Source organism: Mustela nigripes, chromosome 8 (assembly GCF_022355385.1).
Source record: "Mustela nigripes isolate SB6536 chromosome 8, MUSNIG.SB6536, whole genome shotgun sequence".
Classification (NCBI taxonomy): domain Eukaryota; kingdom Metazoa; phylum Chordata; class Mammalia; order Carnivora; family Mustelidae; genus Mustela; species Mustela nigripes.
Window position 1 is genome coordinate 9,333,532 of NC_081564.1, and position 23,722 is coordinate 9,357,253.

The 23,722-nt window shown below is 41.8% G+C and overlaps 1 protein-coding gene across 1 annotated transcript in view; it reads left to right on the plus strand.

The window, feature by feature from the left end:
* Nucleotides 1–475: 475 nt before the first annotated feature.
* TRAFD1 (TRAF-type zinc finger domain containing 1) overlaps nt 476–23,722 on the plus strand; it is a 30,317-nt gene continuing 7,070 nt past the window's right edge. Inside the window, exons 1-6 of the mRNA XM_059408450.1 lie at nt 476–569; nt 3,113–3,178; nt 11,568–11,703; nt 11,815–11,868; nt 14,862–15,267; nt 16,328–16,534. Of these exons, the coding sequence (XP_059264433.1) occupies nt 3,132–3,178; nt 11,568–11,703; nt 11,815–11,868; nt 14,862–15,267; nt 16,328–16,534 (850 nt within the window). The 5' untranslated portion in view covers nt 476–569; nt 3,113–3,131. The remainder of the gene's footprint in view (nt 570–3,112; nt 3,179–11,567; nt 11,704–11,814; nt 11,869–14,861; nt 15,268–16,327; nt 16,535–23,722) is intronic.

Consider the following 23,722-nt stretch of genomic DNA (forward strand, 5'->3'; position numbering starts at 1 on the left):
AGTAGAGAATATGGGAGTCAAAACTGCGATCCAGCGCCTAAATCCTCTGCAAAAAGCAAAGTGCTCAAATATGGATAAAGCCTTGCAGAGGTCTTGCATGAGGGCGTTATCACAGCAATAAGAATGACTAATAAGTATTAATGGCTCATGACAAGAGAACAAATGCTATTAAATTATCTTAATATATTAAGCGTATTAGTAATGTTTGTGTGTGTATTATTCATGCAAATATTATTAGCCTGTGTCAAGGTTAGCCGCTGGGCCCTGAGAACCAAGCTTCCAGCTCAGACCTTACCCCAGCTGTGCTAGGGCTGGGACTTTTCAGGGATTCACCCCCGGTGGAGCTTGAGGAGCCAATCGGCTCGCATCAGGCGGGGCCCTGGGAGCGACAGCGGTATCATCCAATGGCTTGACAGCTGGTGCCGCCCCTGGCCAATGGGCGCGCTTCTCCGCGGCGGTCGGAAGTGGTGAGGCGGCTCTGGGGGCCGTTGTTCAGGGCGGGGGGCTGAGTGGGGAGGCTCTGTGTCTGCGGCTAGCGGGTTCGCTGCAAGTCCTTGCTGTCGTCCCGGGTGAGTGTAGCGGCGGCCCGAGCCTTGGGAGCCTCACTGCGGTTCGGGAGGAGGCCGGCATCCCTGCGGCTTGGTGTGTGGGCGAGGGGGCTGTGGGCCCCGGGGGTCGCGGCGGTGTGGAGAAAGACGGCCACGCCACGGCGTCTCCTCAGGCCAGTGGAGGAGGCCGCGCTTTCTCCTCGGGGAACCCGAGTCTCGGCAGCCCCCGAGCGGCGCCGCCCCTTCGCGGCCTTGGCCAGGGTGTCGGGGAAGTGGGCGTCGTCCCGAGCGCGGCTGTGGGCACCGCGCCCCGGGCGGAGCCGGGCTCCAGCCGCGAGCCCCCAGCTTGCGGGGCGGGAGGTGGGGACGAAAAGGGGCGGTGTCGCGCCGCCTTAGTGCGGGCTCTCGGCCGGGGACCGGGGTTCGAGTCCCCACTCCGACCAGCTGTGCGGCGGCTCGCTCCAGAATGGGATAAATGGCTTTCACCTGCTAGGGTTCCGGCCTGGGGGCGAGGGTCCTTGGGAAGCGCTTAGCAGTCAGACGGTACATTTGAACCGCTGCTGTTTTGCGAAGCTGGTGCCCTCTCCCGCTCCCCACCCGCGAACTCCCCGGGGGAGGGGGCGGTTGGAAACCGCCTCCTGCGCCTGGACACGAGGGGGCAGCTGCGCCCGAAACCTCAGAGAGGGGCTCCTTGTCAGGTTGGAGACTTGAGTTGTCCTGGGGCAGTTCCGTGCATTCGCCCCTTTGCTCCATACAGAGGACCCTTTGGAGTATCGTCAGTTGTCTGCCTGAGGGATTTGAGCCCCAGAAAGGTCACGTCCCATAGCCACTGCGTGGCGGAACCAGAGCTCGACCCTCCGAGGGGCCCACTCCCAGCTCGGCCTGCCACCCCCAGACCCTTTGCAGCCAGAGGGCAGGCACTTCCCTCACCGGAAGCTCTGGTCTTGGCTTAGTTTCTGGAGCACCCCGAGGAACAGACCGCCCTGAGAAAAGTATCCAGGCTTTCCCCTTTGGGGAACGTGATTTATTTCCCTAGATCGGTGGTTCCTATCCTTAGTGCACATTTCTTAGGGGAGCGGTTCTCTGGAGTCCTGTAACTCCCTAATTTAAAACCATTCTCCGGGGTACCGTTGAGCTAGGACTGTAGACTGATACCCCTTCTGCTGTACAGGATAAGGCCCCCTTGAGTACTTCCCGTTTTTCGTTTTTCGTTCTGCTCTTCCAAATCTCCCTTTACTTTCTCTTTCATTGCCTTTTGGGCCCCCTGCCTGATTGGATTTCCCCCCATTCCCATCCTCTCTTACTTCCTCTTCACACTTCAGCGTTTAAATGTCACCTTGTCAGAAAGTTCTCTTACCACCTTTTTCTAAAGTAGATTCCCTTCATCTCCATTTGTCTGTGTACTTTACCATCAAAAGACATTAAGATATCCGCTAATTTGTTTATTTTTCCTCTGTCACTAAGTTGATCTGTTATGGACACTTCACTTCCTTAGTTTGTGAAGTAGTATTACTGCCGGTGCGGCATACAGGGTCTCAATGAACATGTTGAATGAATATATGCTTTGAAAAGTGAGTTCATTCGGAAATGTCAGAACCATTTAAGAGCCCTTTGGGGGCAGTATTTAAGACCAATTTTGTGTCATAGCAAAGAATAGTGGTAAGGAAATTGCCAGCACTTTGCTCTCTGCACTGACATCTTGTTTAAAAAGAAGGAAAAACTTTACAGTGCACGAACCTGGCAGACACTTTTTCAGCTAAGGATCAGCGTTAACATCATCTGTAATAATAAAACTGTTGACATCATGTACTTTCTGATATAATGCACTGAGATGAGCACGACATCAGTTCTGTGTTATTCTTGCTAAAAAAAAGTATTAATCATGAGAAAACACTAAACAGACTCAAACTACACTTAACACGATTTTGAAAGATGAAGAAAAACTGAAGTATCCTAAATCAGAGGATAATGGAGAAATAACTATGTGATGTGTCTTTAACCAGGAAAAGGAAATTAGTGGAATGATTCATGAATATGATTTATAGATGAGTTATTAACATTGTATTAGTATTAGTTCCCCACATTTGATAATTTTACTGTGATAATTTATGATGTATTGGGTTAAGGGTCTACAGGAGTTTTTTGTGGTGCTTTTGCTTGTCAAGTTACTTTAAAATGAAAATTTAAAAAATAGGGTAAAATATAAATGTATTGTGTAGGGACGCCTGGGTGGCTCAGTTGGTTAAGCAGCTGCCTTCGGCTCAGGTCATGATCCCAGTGTCCTGGGATCGAGTCCCACATTGGGCTCCTTGCTTGGCAGGGAGCCTGCTTCTCCCTCTGCCTCTCCTGCCGCTCTGTCTGCCTGTGCTCCTTGTGCCGTCTCTCTCTCTCTGACAAGTAAATAAATTAAAAATAAATAAATAAATGTATTGGGTATTTAATAAAATACTTTAATGTACTGGTATTGGTAACATTTTCTGTGTAGTTGTTTTTTGTTTTTGTGTTCTGCATGTCATCCTAAAAGCAGAAATGAAATTGAAAGTTTACACTTTTCTCCTTTGTAGTTTTCAGAAAGAACTAAAGATGGCTGAATTTCTAGATGACCAGGACACTCAACTATGTGACAATTGGTAAGAAATTAAATGTAAGAAATGTTGGAGTGAGAACAAACTGGTTTCTAGAACAAACTGGTAGAAGGTTGGTTTATTTATTGGCAGGTTAAATTTGTTACCATATAACATGGAAATATATGGGACTAAAAAGCCTTTTTAACAATTTTATGTAACATTGCCTGTTTTAGTGATGGGATAAGATGTAGGTTCAGGGGCGCCTGGGTGACTCAGTGAGTTAAAGCCTCTGCCTTTAGCTCGGGTCATGATCTCCGGGTCCTGGGATTGAGCTCCACATCGGGTTCTCTGCTTGGCGGGGAGACTGCTTCCCCGTCTCTCTGTCTGCCTCTCTACCTACTTGTGTACTCTGTCAAATTAAAAAAAAAAAAAAAAAAAAAAGGTGGTAGGTTCAGGTAGCATAGAGAAATGAGTAGAGTGATGTGATAGAGCTGGGAGTCTGGAGCTCTGGTACCTGCCTTTATAGTTAATGACTTGTCCAGTCACCCCACTGACTGTTTTGGAGCCTCACGTTTTTTTTTTAATTTTTTTTTTTTTTAAAGATTTTATTTATTTATTTGACAGAGAGATCACAGTAGACATAGAGGCAGGCAGAGAGAGAGAGAGAGGGAAGCAGGCTCCCTGCTGAGCAGAGAGCCCGATGCGGGACTCGATCCCAGGATCCTGAGATCATGACCTGAGCCGAAGGCAGCGGCTTAACCCACTGAGCCACCCAGGCACCCGAGCCTCACTTTTTTGATGTATAAATAAGCAGATGTAATTTTGGTCTTTCTGGAAAATATAATACATTTTTTTTTTAAATTTTTTTTCTTTAAGTAGACTCCATGTCAAATGTGGGTCTTGAACTCACGAGGCTGAGATCAAGCATCCCATGCTCTATGACCAAGCCTGCCAGGTGCTCCTTATCAGTTTTTTTTTTTTTTTTAAAGAAGATACAAAAAATATAATGTTTGGATTAGATGCATGCTTTTCAAAACGTTACAAAGATTTCCCCATGTTGCTACGGTGGCTGTCCTGGGGGTGATTGGGAGCAAGTTTAGTGAGGTTGGTTCTACATCTAGCATTGAGAGAGTAGTACAGCCAGAGCCACCCAATTATTTTTATAAAGGATTTTACTGAAGGAATGTTCCACTGCTTTAAAACTAAAAACAGAAACAACAACAACAACAAAACCTCTAGTTAAAGTCTTCTGGCAGTCCTGCTTAATCATTATCATTTCATGATCAGAAATGTTTATGAAGACTTGGATGTTAAGCTTCCTATTTTGGTGTATTTGACCCACGTGAGTGACAGGAAAGGGCAACTCTTTCTTGCTGAAATGAAACTTAGGATGCAGCTAATAATTTCCTGAGAGTTTGGTATTTTGGTAATGTACAAGCACTCTATGGAAGGATAAAAAAGCAAAGCAGAACTGACTGTGCTATGTTTAACTTAGTAAATTGTGGTAAAAGGGAAGAGATGTTGAAGAAGGAAAATACTTTGACTCAGATTGCTGGGAGATTTGAGCCAGATAACAGTTTTTATTTTTTTATTGCTTTTTTCTTTTTATTAGGCTTTCAGCAGGATTAGGATATAATCAGAGCAACTGCTGATTGCAATATTCTTTACCTGAACAGATTTAAGATTTCATTTCTAAGAGCATGTCTTGCATTAAAGGGTATTTTTTTCTACTATGCCCCTATCACTTTCTGCCAATCTAAAAGCTATTTTAGCTCTGTTTGTGTTTTATATGTGCTATTACTGGTACAAATTAATCAGTAATGCAGGTAATCACAAGAAAACATTGTGATTGTGTAAAAAACCAGATATAATGGCAATGTCACCAATTAAGATACGCTTATTTTGTCAGTTCTCCAATTTGAAGGAGTCTCAAGGCCAGGACAATATATAAATAACTATGCTAAGGGAGTTTAAAAAAAAAAAAAAGGTAAGTTAATGGAAAGCTAATGAAAACAGGGTTACTCAAAGCCAAAGCAATTTATTTAAAGAAAAAGGATTAGCATGGAACAGTAACTAAGCCAGCACAGACCTCCCATCTCAGTAACCCTGCCTAAATTCTAGGTTTAAAATTTTTGTTTTTAAAGCCATATTTCTATTCCCTAAGAAAAGGTAAACTTCAAAATGTGAGTGCCCAGGGTGCCAGCGTGGCTCAGTTTAGTAGAGTTTGCAACTCTTGATCTTGGGGTCATGAGTTCAAGCCCCACATTGAGCATAGAGTTTACTAAAAATAAAAAAATAAAATAATAAGGGACGCCTGGGTGGCTCAGTTGGTTGGGCAGCTGCCTTCGGCTCAGGTCATGGTCCCGGGGTCCTGGGATCGAGTCCCGCATCGGGATCCTTGCTTGGCGGGGGGCCTGCTTCTCCCTCTGCCTCTGCCTGCCTCTCTGTCTGCCTGTGCTCGCTCGCTCTCTCTCCCTCTGTCTCTGACAAATAAATAAATAAAATCTTTAAAAAAAAAATAAAATAAATAAATTTAAAGTGAAGGGGTCCTGGCTGGCTCAGTCGGTAGAACATGTAACTCCTAACCTAAGGGTTGTGAGTTAAAGCCCCATATTGGGCATGGAGTCTATTTAAAAAAAATAGCAAAATAAAAAATAAGAAATTTGGGGCATCTGGCTGGCTCTGTCAGAGTGTGCAACTTTTGATCTCAGGTCATAAGTTCAAGTCCCATTTTGGGCATGGAGCCTACTTAAATTTTTTTTTAAATAAAAAAAATGAGCTGCCATTAGATCCACTGGGCCAGTAAAAGGAGTTTGTTGTTGAAGAAGTTCTTGTATGTCATCTCTCTTCTCTGTGGGGGAGAGTGTGGTCCTAAGGAATAGGAACTTCAATGTTAGAAGGTTTTGACTTATAAAGGTGCCTGGTTGGGGCACCTGGGTGGCTTAGTAGGTTAAGCCTCTGCCTATTGCTTGCGTCATGAGGGTCATGATCTCAGGGTCCTAGGATGGAGCCCCTAATCTGAATTGGCTCTCTGCTCAGCAGGGAGCCTGCTTCCCCAACCTCCTCTCTGCCTGCCTCCCTGCCTACTTGTGATCTTTCTCTCTGTTAAATAAATAAAATCTTAAAAAAAAAAAAAGGCAGGGTGCCTGGCTGGTTCAGTTGGAAGAGCTCACGACTTGATCTCAGCATCATGAGTTCAAGCCCCGTGATGGTTACAGAGATTACTAAAAACAAAAAGCCCCAAAACTTCGACTTTTATTTTTGCATGTAATAGTTAAATTGATTTCTGGATTGTTCTGCTTAGCATTTAGAAGGCTACTGGGAATTTTCTGGAAGCCTTGGCTTGCCTTTCAGTCATTTTTATCTAAGGTGAAATTTCATCTTTAACTTGCTAGGCCCTCCTTGGAGCTTTTCCCAGTTTTATCTAGATACGGAGTTGTGTTCTCATCTCATTTAAAACACCTTGGGGCGCCTGGGTGGCTCAGTGGGTTAAAGCCTCTGCCTTCGGCTCAGGTCATGATCTCAGGACCCTGGGATCGAGCCCCGCATCGGGCTGTCTGCTCCGCGGAGAGCCTGCTTCCTCCTCTCTCTCTCTCTCTGCCTGCCTCTCTGCCTACTTATGATCTCTATCTGTCAAATAAATAAATAAAATCTTTAAAAAAAGAAAAAAAACCTTGATTTTATCTGTATGATAGGAAGTAAGTATATTGGTATTTTGTCTGGTTGGAATGTTTGGTGGGACTATCTTGGGAGCTAAATTTAAAAAGAAAACCAGCAGACAATTGTTTCATGTATGTAATTGTTGCAAATCTGTTTTTCTTACAAGGTTTCTTTCAAAGTTTCCCAAGTGGTGAAAATGTATCATAGTAAATTTACTGTGTGGTCTTACCTAACAGCTGCTTTTGATTCTTGTTGCTTTATGTTATGATTATGTGGTCCTTAATATTTTTTTGGTCAAATCCTAAAATTTTAGTGGCCTTGGGTATATAGAATGTTCTGTGTCAATATGTTTTCCTACTAGCCCTGTAAAATAAGAACTGTAGACATATTTTCTTGATTTTTGCTGTTGAAAGAAAATTATTGTAAAAATTATGAATCTCCGTTTCCTAAGCAGTAATTATTAGGTTTAATTTTTTGTGGCATTTGTGCATGTATGTTTTACAGTCATGATATAGCTCTGCTTTCATTTTGTTGGTGTACATTTCATGTAGCTGCTCACTTCATTAAACGGTTTTATTTTGGGGGCGCCTGGGTGGCTCAGTGGGTTAAAGCCTCTGCCTTTGGCTCAGGTCGTGATCCCATTGGGCTCTGCCTAGCAGGGAGCCTGCTTCCTCCTCTCTCTCTCTGCCTGCCTCTCTGCGTACTTATGATCTCTGTCTGTCAAATAAATAAAATCTTAAAAAAAAATAAACAGTTTTGTTTTTTAAAAAATTTTATTTATTTGACAGACAGAGAGGGAATACAAACAGAGGGAGTGGGAGAGGGAGAAGCAGGGAGCCGGATGCAGGGCTTGATCTCAGGACTGTGGGATCATGACCTGAGCCTAAGGCAGCCACTTAAACAACTGAGCCACCCAGGAGCCCTGTTTTAAACATTTTTAATGATTTTTTAAAAAAATATTTTATTTCTGTACTTGTCAGAGAGCACAAGCAGGCAGAGTGGCAGGCAGAGGCAGAGAGAAGCAGGATCCCCGATGAGCAAGGAGCCCGATGCAGGACTCGATCCCAGGATGCCAGGATCATGACCCGAGCCGAAGGCAGTGGCCTAACCAACTGAGCCACCCAGGCGTCCCTAATGATTTTTTTTAAACTGTTTTACAACCCTAACGAAAGTCTTCATAATTCCAAGAGTGAGATTACCTGGTTAAAGACTGTATTATGGTCCTGATGAGGGAGCAGGAGGCTGGCTGAGGATGGAGCAGGGGCTGGTGCCTTGCACCCCCTCTCCACCCACTCCCCTTGGTAATATGTGTGACATTCCACAGGCACCCCTGACTGCCCTAAAAGAAGAACAAATAGTTAACTTGCAGAGATCACAGTCCTGCAAGGCAGGAGTCTCTCTTGGTTTACAAATGTCCTCGAGATTTACAACAAAGAAGTTGCCTTATCAATAGCCCAATTTCCAAAGATACAGAACTCAGTTCCTCAAGCCCTAACGTCACCCTCACCTCCATAAAAAACCGAAGGAGACGGAGGTAGAAGGAAAAGTAAATAAAGTTAAATTTCTTTTAAAACCTAAATCTCGGGGCGCCTGGGTGGCTCAGTGGTTTGGGCTGCTGCCTTCGGCTCAGGTCATGATCTCAGGGTCCTGGGATCGAGTCCTGCATCGGGCTCTCTGCTCAGCGGGGAGCCTGCTTCCTCCTCTCTCTCTGCCTGACTCTGCCTACTTGTGATCTCTGTCAAATAAATAAATAAAATCTTTAAAAAAAAAAAAAAAATAAATAAAACCTAAATCTCACTAACAAGGACGTTTGATAGCAGGAATGTAACATTCCACCAGGAGACTCCCAATTGTCTTTATGTTAGTGCCTCATTAGAGGGAAAGTGGCCTTGGCTTGATAGTAACCAGGCCTTCAATATCCTGACAGTCTTCTTTACCCCAATAGCCCTTCTGAACAGCCCTTTGTCCTCACCTACCCAACTCCTGTGTATATAACCAGCCACTCCTCACAACCCGGGGCAGCAGCTCTTCCTGCCCACAGGTCCTGTCCCTGTGCTTTAATAAACCACCATTTTGCACCAAAGATGTCTTAAGAATTCTTTCTTTAGTCGTCAGCTCTGAACCTCACCCCACCAAATCTGATTTAGGTTCTGGAACTTCATCAGTCCTAGAAACAGATTTTCAGCCTATTTTTAAGCAGTTTACAGTACCACTGGTAACATAATAGAACACTAGTTTCACAACATCTTTAACAGTGGAACTTACTAATTTTAATTTTTGTTAATTTACTAGGTTTAGATCATAATTTATAGCCTCTGTATATTTTTCCTTCATTTAAAAAAAATAATTACTTTAAAACCATTGGTTTCCTCAGAAAGCTAGGAATTTTGGAAAAATAAGGGGAGTTAAATCTTTCAAGATATTGGTAGTTTCCCTCTTTATCTCGTTGAGATTTCTTCCCATCTCACAATTGTTCTTTGCATAAGAGCTTCCTTGATAGTTTCACCGTTGGGTGGAAATAAATTTGCATTTATTTTGTGTCTTGGTCTTTCAGACTGGAGTATGACATAGCTGGAGGCACATCAGTCATCTTACTTTGAAATGTTTCTTACACTAGGTATGAAGATGAAAACTCTAAGAGAGAAAAAAGCTATCTACAATTGAGTGTGGAAGAGAGTTCCTATAGTATTTAGCTTTGTAGGCTAAATAAAATATTTAAAGATTGTGTTATTATCTGTATTATTCTGTTCAGTATTTTATTTTTCTGAAATTTTATTCTAGGTGACATACTTATAGACTCTATCTTTATTTTTAATTTAAATTCGGCTAATTAACATGTAGTATGTTATTAGTTTCTGAGGTAGAGGTCAGTGATTCATCAGTCTTATATAATACCCAGTGCTCATTACATCATGTGCCCTCCTTCATGCCCACCTCACCCCCAGGCCCCTCCCCTCCAGCAACCCTCAGTTTGTTTCCTGTGATTGAGAGTCTCTTATGGTTTGTCTCCCTCTCTGATTTTGTCTTGTTTTATTTTCCCTCTCTTCCCCCATGATCTTTGGTTTTGTTTCTTAAATTCCACAGAGGAGTGAGATCATATGGTAATTGTCTTTCCTGATTGTCTTATTTTGCTTAGCATAATACCGTTCAGTTCCATCAACATCACTGCAAATGGCAAGATTTCATTTTTGATGGCTAAATAGTATTCCATTGTATATAGACCACATCTTCTTTATCCATTCATCTTTTTTTTTAAATAATCTCTACACCCAACATGGGGCTTGAACTCAAAACCCCAGGACCAAGAATCAAAAGCTGTACTGACTGAGCCAGCCAGGTACCCCTAGACACATTCCTTATTTTTCTTTCTTTCTTTACTTTTAATTAATTAGGCTCCATGCCCAATGTGGGGCTTGAACTCAGGAGCTGAGCTCAAGCATCGCATGCTTTACCAACTGAGCCAGGCAGGTAACCTTAGACCGTCTTTTTTTTTTTTTTTTTTAAAGATTTTATTTATTTACTTGACACAGAGAAGAGATCACAAGTAGGCAGAGAGGCAGGCAGAGAGGGAGGGGGAAGCAGGCTCCCTGCTGGGCAGAGAGCCTGATGCAGGACTCAATCCCAGGACCCTGAGATCATGACCTGAGCTGAAGGCAGAGGCTTGACCCACTGAGCCACCCAGGCGCCTCCCAGACAGTCTTTATTTTTATTTATTTATTTATTTATTTTAAAAAAGATTTTATTTATTTATTTGACAGGCAGAGATCACAAGTAGGCAAAGAGGCAGGCAGAGAGAGAGGAGGAAGCAGGCTCCCTGCTGAGCAAAGAGCCCGATGCGGGGCTCGATCCCAGGACCCCGGGATCATGACCTGAGCCGAAGGCAGAGGCCTCAAACCACTGAGTCACCCAGGTGCCCCCTCAGACAGTCTTTAAATGCAGTCTTTACCTAGACTAAAATTGGAGTTTTCTAGTGATCATATCCAAATGACTGAAAGTAAAGACTGAATATTTCTCTTGTTGAAGTGTACATAAAACACTTGTTAAATTTAAGTGATCTTTCTCTCTCACTTAAGATTATCATTTTCCTCCCTTTTCTGTAACTTAGAGATGATAATTGAATTGGATTCCTTAAAGAGAATGGTAGAGAGTGAGTGAAGAGACAGGATTGGGGGAAGGGATTCAGGACTTCATTTTTGTACAGTTCTGCAGTGAAGTTATACCAACAGAACCAGAGCACGTTCCTGACTAGTATCTAGCCTGCTTTGAAAGGCATGTGGGACATAAAGGGAGACATGTTCCCCACTGACTATCTCAATGCTGGCATCTGCTTGTTTGACTTTTAGTGGAATAAAATCTATTGAGGTTAAACCTACCTCAGACCCAGAGTCAAAATAATTGGTAGGCTGTTTTTTTTTTTTTTTTTGTTGTTGTTGTTTTTACAATTCTGTAGTGTATCATTGTGTTTTGGGTCATGGATAGTTTTAGAAAAGCCTGATTTATTTCTTGGCGTCTGACTTCATGTTGCTGGTTGTGATTAGCTCTGACATCTAGAAAGTGAGGGTGAGCTTGTGGAAGTAGTACATAGCACTGATAACTCATTGTTGCACCGAAGACTCAAAACCTTTGGAAGTTAATCCTTGAAAAGCAGGGGTGTAATAATAAGAGTTTACAGACTAGATTTACTAAAGAGAAGTAACAAAGACTAAAGATCTGACAAGCAGATTTTCATGTAATATCACTGTGCATAGATGAGTCAGTAATGCTTGCCTTTTCCTTTGTTCTGTTTCTATAGCAAAAAAGAAATTCCTGTATTTAATTTTACCATCCATGAGATCCACTGTCAAAGGAACATTGGTATGTGTCCTATCTGCAAGGAACCATTTCCCAAATCTGACATGGAGAGTCACATGGCGACAGAACATTGTCAGGTAAACCACCAAGTACTCAAATGTTCATAACTCTATTATACTTGCTATTTTGCCTTAGCAAGTGCTCATGTTGTCACAAAGCCAATTTACTGATGTCCCTTCTTATCATAGGTGACCTGCAAATGTAATAAGAAGTTGGAGAAGAGGCAGTTAAAGAAGCATGAGGTTAGTTTCCCTGTACCATGAAGAGCGTGAGTTACCTGGGGCCAATATTACTGAGATTACTGACCTAATGCAGAGCAGAAGACCAGTCTGATTGAGTCTTGGTTCTCTACCAGCTCCACAAATACTGTCTCTTAAAGTATATTCAAGGCTTTGACTTTGTGCTACCAGATTCAACTACGTGACTATTGCACTCCTTGCTCAGGTCTCAGAGCGTTACTCTTTGGAACGGAGTCTGTCATTTCTGCTGGGGTTTAGCTGGCACCTTCAGTGAGTGCCAAACCAAGCCTGGGCTTGCCAGTGTGGTATAACCACTTTAGTACAGAGCCTTCCTAACATCTTGTAATTTCCTTTTGACTTCTTGATCACTTGGGTAACATGCTGCTTATACCCAAAGCAATTCCTCAGAGTGCATTTCATGAGATAGAACATAGTATTAGTTGGTCCCTAGTTGAAATAAAACTGTTTGCCATAGTTGAATGAACGTTGTTTTTGTGAACGAGCATATGAATTTACCAGTTAAAAAGATCCCCTATTTAGTTGGTCACATAGTGTGTGTACATAAGTAAAAATTTACCAAGGTATGCACTTATTAGTACACATCATTCTGTGTACCTAAAATGACCATTTATAATTTAAAAAGGTAATTCATAACCATTGTAGAAAAATCGGAAAATGGAAGAAGAAAACAATAACTATTCATAACTCCACAGCACAGAATTAAACATCTTATAAGTACTTCGGCACTCTTCCTAGTTTTTCTAAGCATTTGACCTATGTTGTACTAGGGCTCACCAGCGAGGGGTGGGGTTTATGATTGAGGTCACATTAACAATAATGAGTATTACTCTGGTTCTAATATTTACCTGCTTTACAAAACAACCTCCAGTTAGCTCTCCTGTCTTCTATCCTCTTCACTCTGGCTCTTTCTGGGGATAACATGGTAATATATCAGTCATTATAAAGGTACAAGTACAAAGTAGTTCCTAACGTTCCTGCAAGTTAGACCAAAATAGTTATAGACCAGAGATGAAACTAAAGAATTTTTTAAAATTCTCTTAAAAAAAAAGTTTATACTTTATTTGGTGCTCTGGTTAGTTATTAACACATTTTAGGGTTGCTAACAAAGTACTTACTACATTATCTGGTATGTGCCAGCAATATTTTACTCTTGGCTGAGTACTTTTTTTTTTTTTTTGGTTGTTGAGTAATTTTAAATCAGTGGCATTTTTCTAATGAAATCTTTGTGAATCAGTATTATAGCCACTTGGTATATAATTTTAAAGTCACAAAAGCAGGTATGTAAAAATTGTCTCTTCCATTCCTCTTACCTAGGCCCTCTTTAGTCATTTTTTTGTGCTTTCTACAAGAGATAGTTCATGCATACACAAATTATGCTAGAAGTGTTTAAAGCAGCCTTTAGGATGGAACTTGGGTTTAATTTGTATGAAAAGAAATTCTTGCTCTTTGGCACAGTGGTTGTAAAGTATCTAAACTTTTGAAGTGATATTACATTGAAGTTCTGAGTTGACGTTCCAAGGTTTGGAATGTGTATATCAGAGTAACATATGATTTTATATCTTTTTTTTTTTTTTAAGATTTTATTTATTTATTTGACAGAGAGAGATCACAAGTAGGCAGAGAGGCAGAGAGAGAGAGAAAGGAGGAAGCAGGCTCCCTGCTGAGCAGAGAGCCGGATGCGGGACTCGATCCCGGGACCCCGAGATCATGACCTGAGCCGAAGGCAGCGGCTTAACTCACTGAGCTACCCAGGCGCCCCTGATTTTATATCTTTTTAATTCTTTGGTGTTTTAGTTACAATTTCAAAATAAGTTGTTGTTGTTTTTTTTTTTTTTTAAGATTTTATTTATTTGATAGAGAGAAATCACAAGTAGGCAGAGAGGCAGGCAGAGAGAGCGGAGGAAGCAGGCTCCTCTCGGAGCAGAGAGCCAGACGTGGGGCTTGATCCCAGGACCCTGGGATCATGACCCGAGCCGAAGGCAGAGGCTTTAACCCACTGAGCCACTCAGGCGCCCCCAAAATAAGTTTTATACAAAATTTTTTCTTTCCTTTTTTATTTTTTTTTAAAGATTTTGTTTGTTTCTCAGAGGAGGGGCAGGCAGAGAGAGAAGCAGACTCTCTGTTGAGCAAGGAGCCCCATGCGGGACTCGATTGTAGGACCCTGGGATCGTGACCTGAGCCAAAGGCAGATGCTTAACCAACTGAGCCACCCAGGTGTCCCAGTTTTATAAAAGTTTTATCCTTCATCTGCTGAGTATTTATACTCTTGGGGTCATCTTTGTTGGTAATTCCTGGTTTATTTGGTCAGTTCAAAGCCAGTGCTATGTACAAATATGCAGATTAGAAATATCTGTCCTTTATAATGGAGAGTCTCTGTTCCTCATTACCAGGTACTTAAGACAGATTGGAGTAGTAAGGGGAAATTGGGCTAGTGGAATTTTGACAAACGTACTTGAATTGCTGTGCTTTTGCTGTTCTTGCCCAAGAGCTGGCTGGCTTTGGGTTACTTGGGTTACTTTGTAATGTGTGCACAAAATGATGATAGGGTGGCTGAGTGAGTAGATTCCTTCTGAGAGTTTCTTTCCTCTTGTAGAACCAGGTGACAGGAACAGAGGGAAGTTGTGACTTTTTTTTTAAGATTATTTATTTATTTGACAGACAGAGATCATAAGTAGGCAGAAAGGCAGGCAGAGAGAGGGTAGGGGGAGCAGGCTCCCTGTTGAGCAGAGAGCCCGATTCGGGGCTTGATCCTAGGACCCTGAGATCATGACCTGAGCCGAAGGCATAGGCTTTAACCCACTGAGCTACCCAGGCGTCCCGAAGCCGTGACTCTTAAATGCATAGAAAACCATGGCAGGCAAAGCTAGGTTTGGAAGAGAATACTGAAGTAAATATTTTTGGCTTTCCTTTCCCTGTACTAAAACATAGCCTCTTTTAGATCGGCATATTAACTGCTTTATTATTCTGTGTTACAGGAGACCGAGTGTCCTCTACGGCTTGCCCTTTGCCAGCATTGTGATTTGGAACTTTCTGTTCTCAAACTGAAGGACCATGAAGATTACTGTGGTGCCCGGACGGAGTTATGTGGCAGTTGTGGGCGCAATGTCCTGGTGAAAGATCTGAAGACTCATCCTGATGTTTGTGGAAGAGATGGGGAGGAAAAGAGAGATGAGGTTGCCATGCCTCCTAATGCATATGATGAGTCCTGGGGTCAAGATGGCATCTGGATTGCATCCCAGCTCCTCAGGCAAATTGAGGCTCTGGACCCCCCTATGAGGATACCCCGAAGACCTCTGAGAGCCTTTGAATCAGACATTTTGCATAGTAGAACTTCCAACCAAAGGAACATGACAGCCCAGTTTCCAATTCAGAATAATCTGTGTGAGTTGTGTTTGGATTAGAAAACTGGAATGATACAAAATCTCAGGACAAATGGGAACAGGGCTTTGAGGGCAAATAGATTTTTTTTTTTTTTTGAGGGCAAATAGATTTAAGTAATAAAACCTGATTATAGTTAGGTAGTCTTTCTAATACACCTAACTATAGATTGGAAATAACCTCTTTGCTATTGGATTACCACTGGATTATAGCTAGTGTTGATGATGATGACAGTGACATCCTGTTAATAGCTAGTATTTACTGAGTATATAGTATGTGCTTCAGGCATTTGTAAAGTTCTTAATATGTATTAAATGATTTAGTTCTCACAGGCATTCTTAGATAAGGGGTAGAGCTGGGACTTGAATTCAGGCAATCTGGCTTCATGCTTCAAGCTATTTTGCTATAGTGCAGAAATATAAAAAATGTTTAGCACAGTACTTGTCTCATAGTTATAGCTCAATAATTTGGGTTATTAATAAGATAATTAGAATAATAATGGAGCCTTTATTGCAACAGACTTGATGTTTGGAGTCCTAGGAGAACAGGAGGACCAAGCCTCTTTTGTTCTTGCACAATGCCTGTAAACCTTGAATATTTGCTAAGCATGGACATGAGGTAGCAGCATCTCTAATTTTTTTTTTTTTTAAGATTTATTTAAAGTGTGGGTGTGCATGAGTGGGACGGGCAGAGGGAGAGTGAGAGAGAATTTTTTCTTTTTTTTAAGATTTTATTTATTTGACAGATCACAAGTACGCAGAGAGGAGTAAGCAGGCCCCCTGCTGAGCCGAGAGCCCGATGCAGGGCTCGATCCCAGGACCCTGAGATCATGACCTGAGCTGAAGGCAGAGGCTTTAACCCACTGAACCACTCAGGCGCCCCGTGAGAGAGAATTTCAAGCAGATTCCATGTTGAGCATGGAGCTTGACACAGGGCTCGATCTCATGACCCTGAGTTTGGAATCTGAGCAGAAGTCAAGAGTCAGTTGCTTAACTGACTGAGCCACCCAGGCACCCCTCTAATGTATCTTGAGTACTGGTTATTTATTTATTTTTTCTTCCAGTGGAAGAACAAGAAAGGCAGGAAAGGAATAGAACCCGACAGCCCCCAAAAGAGGGTGGTGAAGATAGTGCAAACTTGGACTTCATGTTGGCCCTAAGTCTGCAAAATGAAGGGCAGGCCCGCAGTGTGGCAGAGCAGGACTTCTGGAGGGCTGTATGTGGTACAGACCAGTCCCTTGAAGGTTCCAGTGCTCTCAATGACATGAAGGGTAGGTTTGTTTATTCTGTACTAGCTTCTGTCTCTACGGGTTTTTTAACTGTTAGACTATGTAATTTATATAAAATCGAGAGTTGTTCATGAGATTAGATTTGCCTTTTTTGTTTTGCTTTTCCCAACTTTTTATTCTTAAATGTTAGTAGAGTGAATGTCTGTATACCCCTTGTTTATATTTGCCAATTTTAGTATTTTCCATTTATTTTATATATTTTTATTTCTACCCCTGAACTATTTGAGAATAAGTTGCAGACATAACATTTTATCCCTGAGTACTTTAGCATGTATCTTAAGAACAAGGGTATTATACATAAATAAAACACCCATATTACTCTCAGGAAATTTAACAAAAGTTCCCTACTTCTACACAATATCCGTTGGAACTTATTTGTTTTAAAAATCTGGGATTACACTGTGTTCTTTTTAGGTTAATTTCGTTTAGGCCCTTCCCCCAACCCCCTTTTCTTTTCCTTTCTGTACATTGGTACTTTGAAGAGTCCAGAATGGTGGTTTTGCAGAATATTTCTTTCTCAATTTAGATTTGTCTGACTGTTTTCTCGTGTTTAGATTCAAGTAACATAGCTGTGGCAGAATTCCTACATTGGTAATGTGTCCTTAAGAAGTTAATTTATCCTATTCATTAAAATGAGATTTATTAGATACCTCTCTTAGCTAGCTTTTCCCTTTATAATACCTAGATTCAGGTTGTATTTTGAGATTGTGGAGGAATGAGATATTTACAGTCTTTTTTAATTTTTATTTTAATTTTTATTTTTTTAAAGATTTTATTTATTTATTTGACAGAGAGAGATCACAAGTAGGCAGAGAGGCAGGCAGAGAGAGGGGGAAGCAGGCTCCCTGCTGAGCTGAGAGCCCGATGCAAGACTCCATTCCAGGACCCTGAGATCATGACCTGAGCCAAAGGCAGAGGCTTTAACCTACTGAGCCACCCAGGTGCGCCCCATACAGTCTTTTTTTTTCTTTTTTTTTTAAATGCTGTCGAAGATCACTTCCCATCTTCAACATTTTTTTTTTTTTTTTAAGATTTTACTTATCCATTTGACAGAGATCACAAGTAGCCTAGAGGCAGGCAGAGAGAGGGGGGGAAGCAGGCTCTCCGCCGAGCAGGAAGCCCGACGTGGGGCTCGATCCCAGGACCCTGAGACCATGACCCGAGCCGAAGGCAGAGGCTTAATGCACAGAGCCACCCAGGCGCCCCCCATACAGTCTTTTTTATTTAGCAGTTTTTTGTATTCACTAATGTTTCTTGCTTGAATCAGATATAACTGGTGATTGTACATTGGTGATTTTTCTGTTCTTATCCTTTGTTCTGAATTCTTTATTCTATAAAGAACTTTGTTCCCCTCCCTATCTTATTTATTTATTTATTTATTTATTTTTTAAAGATTTTATTTATTTTATTTGACAGAGATCACAAGTAGGCAGAGAGGCAGGCAGAGAGAGAGAGAGAGAGAGGAGGAAGCAGGCTCCCCGCTAAGCAGAGAGCCCGATGTGGGACTCGATCCCAGGACCCTGAGATCATGACCCGAGCCGAAGGCAGCGGCTTAACCCACTGAGCCACCCAGGTGCCCCCCTCCCTGTCTCATTTTTTTTTTTTTTTTTAAAGATTTTATTTATTTATTTGACAGAGAGAAATCACAAGCAGATGGAGAGGCAGGTAGAGAGAGAGAGAGAGGAAAGCAGGCTCCCTGCCAAGCAGAGAGCCCGATGTGGGACTCGATCCCAGGACCCTGAGATCATGACCTGAACCGAAGGCAGCGGCTTAACCCACTGAGCCACCCAGGCGCCCCCCTGTCTCATTTAAATAACTATTCTGCAGAGCCTGGCTGGCTGCATGTCTCTGAACTTTCACCTCAGGGTCATGAGTTTGAGCCCCATGTTGGGTGTAGAAATGACTAAAAACCAAATTAAAAAATTAAAGAGTTAGTCTGTGGTTCCTGAGAGGATTATGTCCCTATTGGTTTAGGGGCGCCAGGGTGGTCCAGTTGTTAAGCATCTGCCTTCGGCTCAGGTCATGTGGATCGAGCCCTGCATTGGGCTCTGTGCTAGGCAGGTAGCCTGGTTCTCCCTCTGCTTGTGTTCCCTCTTTCGCTGTCTTTCTCTGTCAAATAAATAAAATCTTAAAGAAAAAAAACCAACTTAAATCTTTTTGGTATTATCAGACTCCTAGATTAAAACTAGGTTTTTAAAAATAGAAGTTGGATTGCGTTTGGTGAACCACCCCTTTGAGTCTCTTGTTTGGAGAACAGTATATTTGAGCAATGCATGTCCTGCATATTTAAAATGCTGGAAGGGCACCTAGGTGGCTCAGTTGGTTAAGTGTCTGCCTTCAGCTCAGGTGATAATCTCAGGGTCCTGGGATTAGGACTTACTCCTGCTCAGTGGGGAGCCTGCTTCTCCCTCTGCCTCTCCCCCACCCCAGCTCATGCTCCCTTTCTCTCCTCTCTCTCTAATAAATAAATAAAATCTTTTTATTTTATTTTATTTTTTATAAAGATTTTATTTATGTATTTGACAGACAGAGGTCACAAGTAGGCAGAGAGGCAGGCAGAGACAGAGGGGGAAGCAGGCTCCCTGCTGAGCAGGGAGCCTGATGCGGGGCTTGATCCCACGATCCTGGGATCATGACCTGAGCAGAAGGCAGAGGCTTTAACCCACTGAGCCACCCAGGCGCCCCTAAAAATGTATTTTCTTAATTATAAGTTATATTAATGTGAAAAATAGTAAGTATACATATAAAATGTTTTTGTTTTTGAGAGTGGTGTGGGAGGGACAGATGGAGAGGGAGAGAATCTTAAGCAGGTCCCACCTAGCACAGAGCTGGATGAGGGACTCAATCTCACAACCTTGAGATCATGATGTGAGCCAAAACCAAGAGTCAGTTTGCTTAACCAGCTGAGCTAGTCAGGTGCTCCAAATGTTTTGTTCCTATAATCTACTCTAGACTGTAGCTGGTTAACATGTTAATTCAAAGACTGAATAAAGAGTTAGTCTGTGGTTCCTGAGAGGATTATGTCCCTATTGGTTTAAAAAACTCTTTTAGGCTATATTTTCTTAAGAAAATGCTTTTTTGTTTTGTAGAGGGTTTTTAAAAAAATTTTTATTTTTAAATTTTTATTATTTATTTACTTATTTGACAGACAGAGATCACAGGTAGGCAGAGAGGCAGGCAGAGAGGCAGGCAGAGAGAGAGAGAAGCGGACTCTCTGCTCAGCAGAGAGCCCGATGTGGGGCTTGATCCCAGGACCATGTGACCAGGACTGAGGAACCACAATCTGAGCCGAAGGCAGGGGCCTTAACTCACTGAGCTACCCAGGCGCCCCGTATTTTTGTTTTGTTTTGTTTTTTAGTTAAGTATAGTTGACATATTAAATTTGTTTCAGGTGTACAGCATAGTGATGCAACAATTATATACATTATGAAATGCTTACCATAATAAATGTATTGCAATGTTACTATGTATATTTCCTGAGCTGTACTTTCCATCCCTTTGAGTAGAGGATATTTATTTATTTATTTTTTAAGATTTTATTTATCTATTTGACAGAAAGATCACAAGTAGGTAGAGAGGCATGTGGGGGGGGGGCGGAAACAGGCCCCCTGCTGAGCAGAGAGCCCTATTCGGGGCTCGATCCCAGGACCCTAATCATGACCTGAGCCAAAGTAGAGGCTTAACCCATTGAGCCACCCAGGCACCCGGAGTAGAGGATATTTATAAACAATTTGCGGGGCCCCTGGGTGGCTCAGTGGGTTAAGTGTCTGCCTTTGGCTTGGGTCATGGTCCCGGGATCCTGGGATTGAGCCCCGTGCCAGGCTCCCTGCTCAGCTTCTCTGTTGCCCTCTTCTGCTCCTGGTGCTTGTGTTCTCTTTGCTCACTCTCAAATAAATAAATTAAATCTTAAAAAAAAAAAATAAAAAGTTTGCATCTGTAATAAAAATGATTGTGTACAAATTAAATAGGTGAATTATATGGTATGTAAGTTATATCCAAATTTATTAAAGAAAAAGGTAAAAATCATAAAAAATTAAGATTGTAAAAGAGTAAAAGAAAGCATAAGTCTCTTCCTCACCCACTGATAAGTCTCCTGGTTCTCCCCAGATGTTACCACTTCAGCAGGTAATAAGGTAGCCTTATATTTTTTTGGACAGAAAAGGATGTGAATATGTAATATGATGAGATTGTTTAAAAGCTGGTTTATTAGACTTCCTGCATTTTGGAGAGCAGAACAAGGCTTGTCAATGTAATGTTTGGCTTTGAATTCTTTTATGTCTAGGTTGGTAACCCTTTATGGAATGTTGGTAGGCGGATTCTCCCCTTTATTACCTTGGATCTATTTTTTACCTAATAGTTCCTGCTTCTTTCCCTTTGGAAAATGCACTAGCCCCAAAGAAAGCATTTCCAAAGTCTTTTAATGTGAGTCTTCTTATCACCCTTTCAGACTTGACTTTCATGATACTAAAGAAAGTAAAATTGCAGTAGCATAGTAGTGACTGGTGAAGACTGGGTTCCATGTAGTTTCCTTTATTTTCTCCTTTCTTGATCATACCTTGGATTGTTTTATTAAGTTTGATTTGTTTGTTTCATTCCATTTTTCCTCTCTACTGGTTTGGAATTTAAATTCTCTGTCCCTGTTCTTGTGATGGTTGCCCTAGAAATTTCAACATCTTTGTATAATTTAACAAAGACTAAAATTAACCTTATCATACTTACCCAATCAAACTTTAGAATTAGCATCTTTCCTTTAGGACTTGAAAACTACTAATGTGGTAAGTTAGTGTTCTCACTTGTTTTCTTTTTAGCACTGTGATAGAGGTATTTCTTGGTTTATATACTCATTGTATTTATTTTAGGTGTTTACTGTTTTCTTTGCTCCCCCATTCTTCCTTGTTTCCCAGAACTTCTTTCTAGGATAAAGTTCTTCCTAAGGTATATTCTTTTGAAGTTCTGTTGAAAGTATCTGTTGATTGTAAATTCTCTATTTTAGTCTGAAAATCTTACTTTTTCTTATGTGGTAGTTTCTGTGTCACACAGGTCAAGATTGGCGATTATTTTGTCTTCGTTCTTTGAAGCTACTCTGATTTTTGGCTATAGAGATGTCCTCTGTTAGTGTTATTATTTCTCTATAGGTACTTTGTCTTTTCCCTTTGGCTGATTTTAAGATCTTTTTGTCTTTGAGCTTCTGCAGTTTCCCTGTGATTTCTCTGGCTTTAAATTTCTTGGGATTTGCTGGCTTTCCTGATTTGTAAATTTAGTATTTTTCGTCTATATCGAAAACATCATCATTATTTCTTTGATTATTGCTTGTTTTCCTTTTTTAATTTTTTCTTTAAGCTTTTATTTGCGGGGCCCCTGGGTGGCTCAGTGGGTTAAATCCTCTGCCTTCGGCTCGGGTCATGGTCCCAGGATCCTGGGATCAAGCCCCGAATCAGGCTCTCTGCTTGGTAGGGAGCCTGCTTCCCCATCTCTCTCTGCTTGCCTCTCTGCCTACTTGTTTGTGATCTCTGTCAAATAAAGTCTTTAAAAAAAAAAAAATTATTTGAGAGAGAATGAGCTGGTTGAGGGGGGACATGGAGGGAGGGGCAGAGGGAGAGAGAGCAGCTGACTCCCTGCTGGGGAGGGATTGAGCCCAGGACCCCGAGATCATGACTTGAGCTGAAGGCAGATGCCTAACCAACTGAGCCACCCAGGTGCCCCTGTCTTGCATCCTTTGTAGTTTTTTTGTTTTTAAAGATTTTGTTTGTTTATTTGAGAGAGTGTGAGTGGGTGTAAGTGCAACTGGTGGTAGGGGTGGGGGGGACTAGAGGGGTAGAGGGACAGAGAATCTCAAACTCCCCAGTGAGCACCGAGCCTGATGCAGGACTTGATCTCATAACCTTGAGATTAGGACCTGAGCCAAAATCAAGAGTCTAACACTAAACAACTGAGCCAGCCACCCAGGCTTCTCCTATATGTGTTAGAGTTTGCTTTATCCTCTGTTTCTTATATTTTCCATTGCTTTTTCCTCTGGGGTGAATTCTGGGTAATTGAATTGTCATTTTCTAATCTATTGTTCAATATATCCATTGAGGTTTTCACTTCAGTGATAAGTTTTCACTTATTGTAGTTCTATTTGTTTTTTTTTTTTTTCTCAGTGTGCATCATGTTTTAAATCCTTTTTTTTTTTTCCAAGATTTTCTTTATTTATTTGAAAGAGAGAGAACGTGAGTAGGGGGAGGGCAGAGGGAGAAGTGGACTCCTCAATGAGCAGGGAGCCCGATTTGGGGCTTGATCCCAAGACCCTGAGATCATGACCTGAGCTGAATGCAGATGCTTTAACCAGCTAAGCTACCCAGGCACCCCTTAAATAATCCTTTATAGGAGCGCCTGTGTAGCTGAGTTGGTTGAGTGACTGACTGTTGGTTTTGGTTTAGTCACTATCTCATGGGTCATGAAATTGAGCCCTGTGTGGGCTCCATGCTCAGTAGGAAGGCTGCTTGAAGAGTCTCTCCCTCTGCCCCTGCTCATGTGCTTACGTGCACTCTCTTCTCTCAAATCTTTTTTTTTTTTTTTTAAGGTTTTATTTATTTGTCAGCATGCACAAGCAGGGAGAGCAGCAGGCAGAGGGAGAAGCAGGCTCCCTGCTGAGCAAGGAGCCCAAGGTGGGACTTGATCCTAGGACCCTGGGATCATGACCTGATCTTACAAAAGGCCTTTTTTTTTTTTTTTTTTTTTTTTTAAATCTGGGGTAGTCATATTCCAATTCCTTTTTAAACAGGTCTTTAAAGATTTTAGATATACTTATTTTTCTGTAGTGTATAGGAAATATATCTAAAATCTTTTTTGCTGTTTGGTTTCTGCTGACTGTTATGGTGGCTTGCTGCTTCCTGCATATGTGGGTTTTTGTTGTTTTATTTTGTTTTCAACTTTTTTCTTAAAGATTTTATTATTTGAGAGGGAAAGTGCCTGTGAGCACAAGGAGGGAAGAGGGGGAGAGGAAGAGGGAGAAGCAGACTCCCTGCTGATCAAGGAGCCTGAAGTAGGGCTCGATTCTACAATCCTGAGATCATGACCTGAGCTGAAGGCAGATGCTTATCCGACTAAACCACTCAGGTGCCCCTTGTTTTAATATTTTTTTTAACACTTATTTTAGAGAGCATGTAAGTGGCGGGGAGGGGCTGAAAG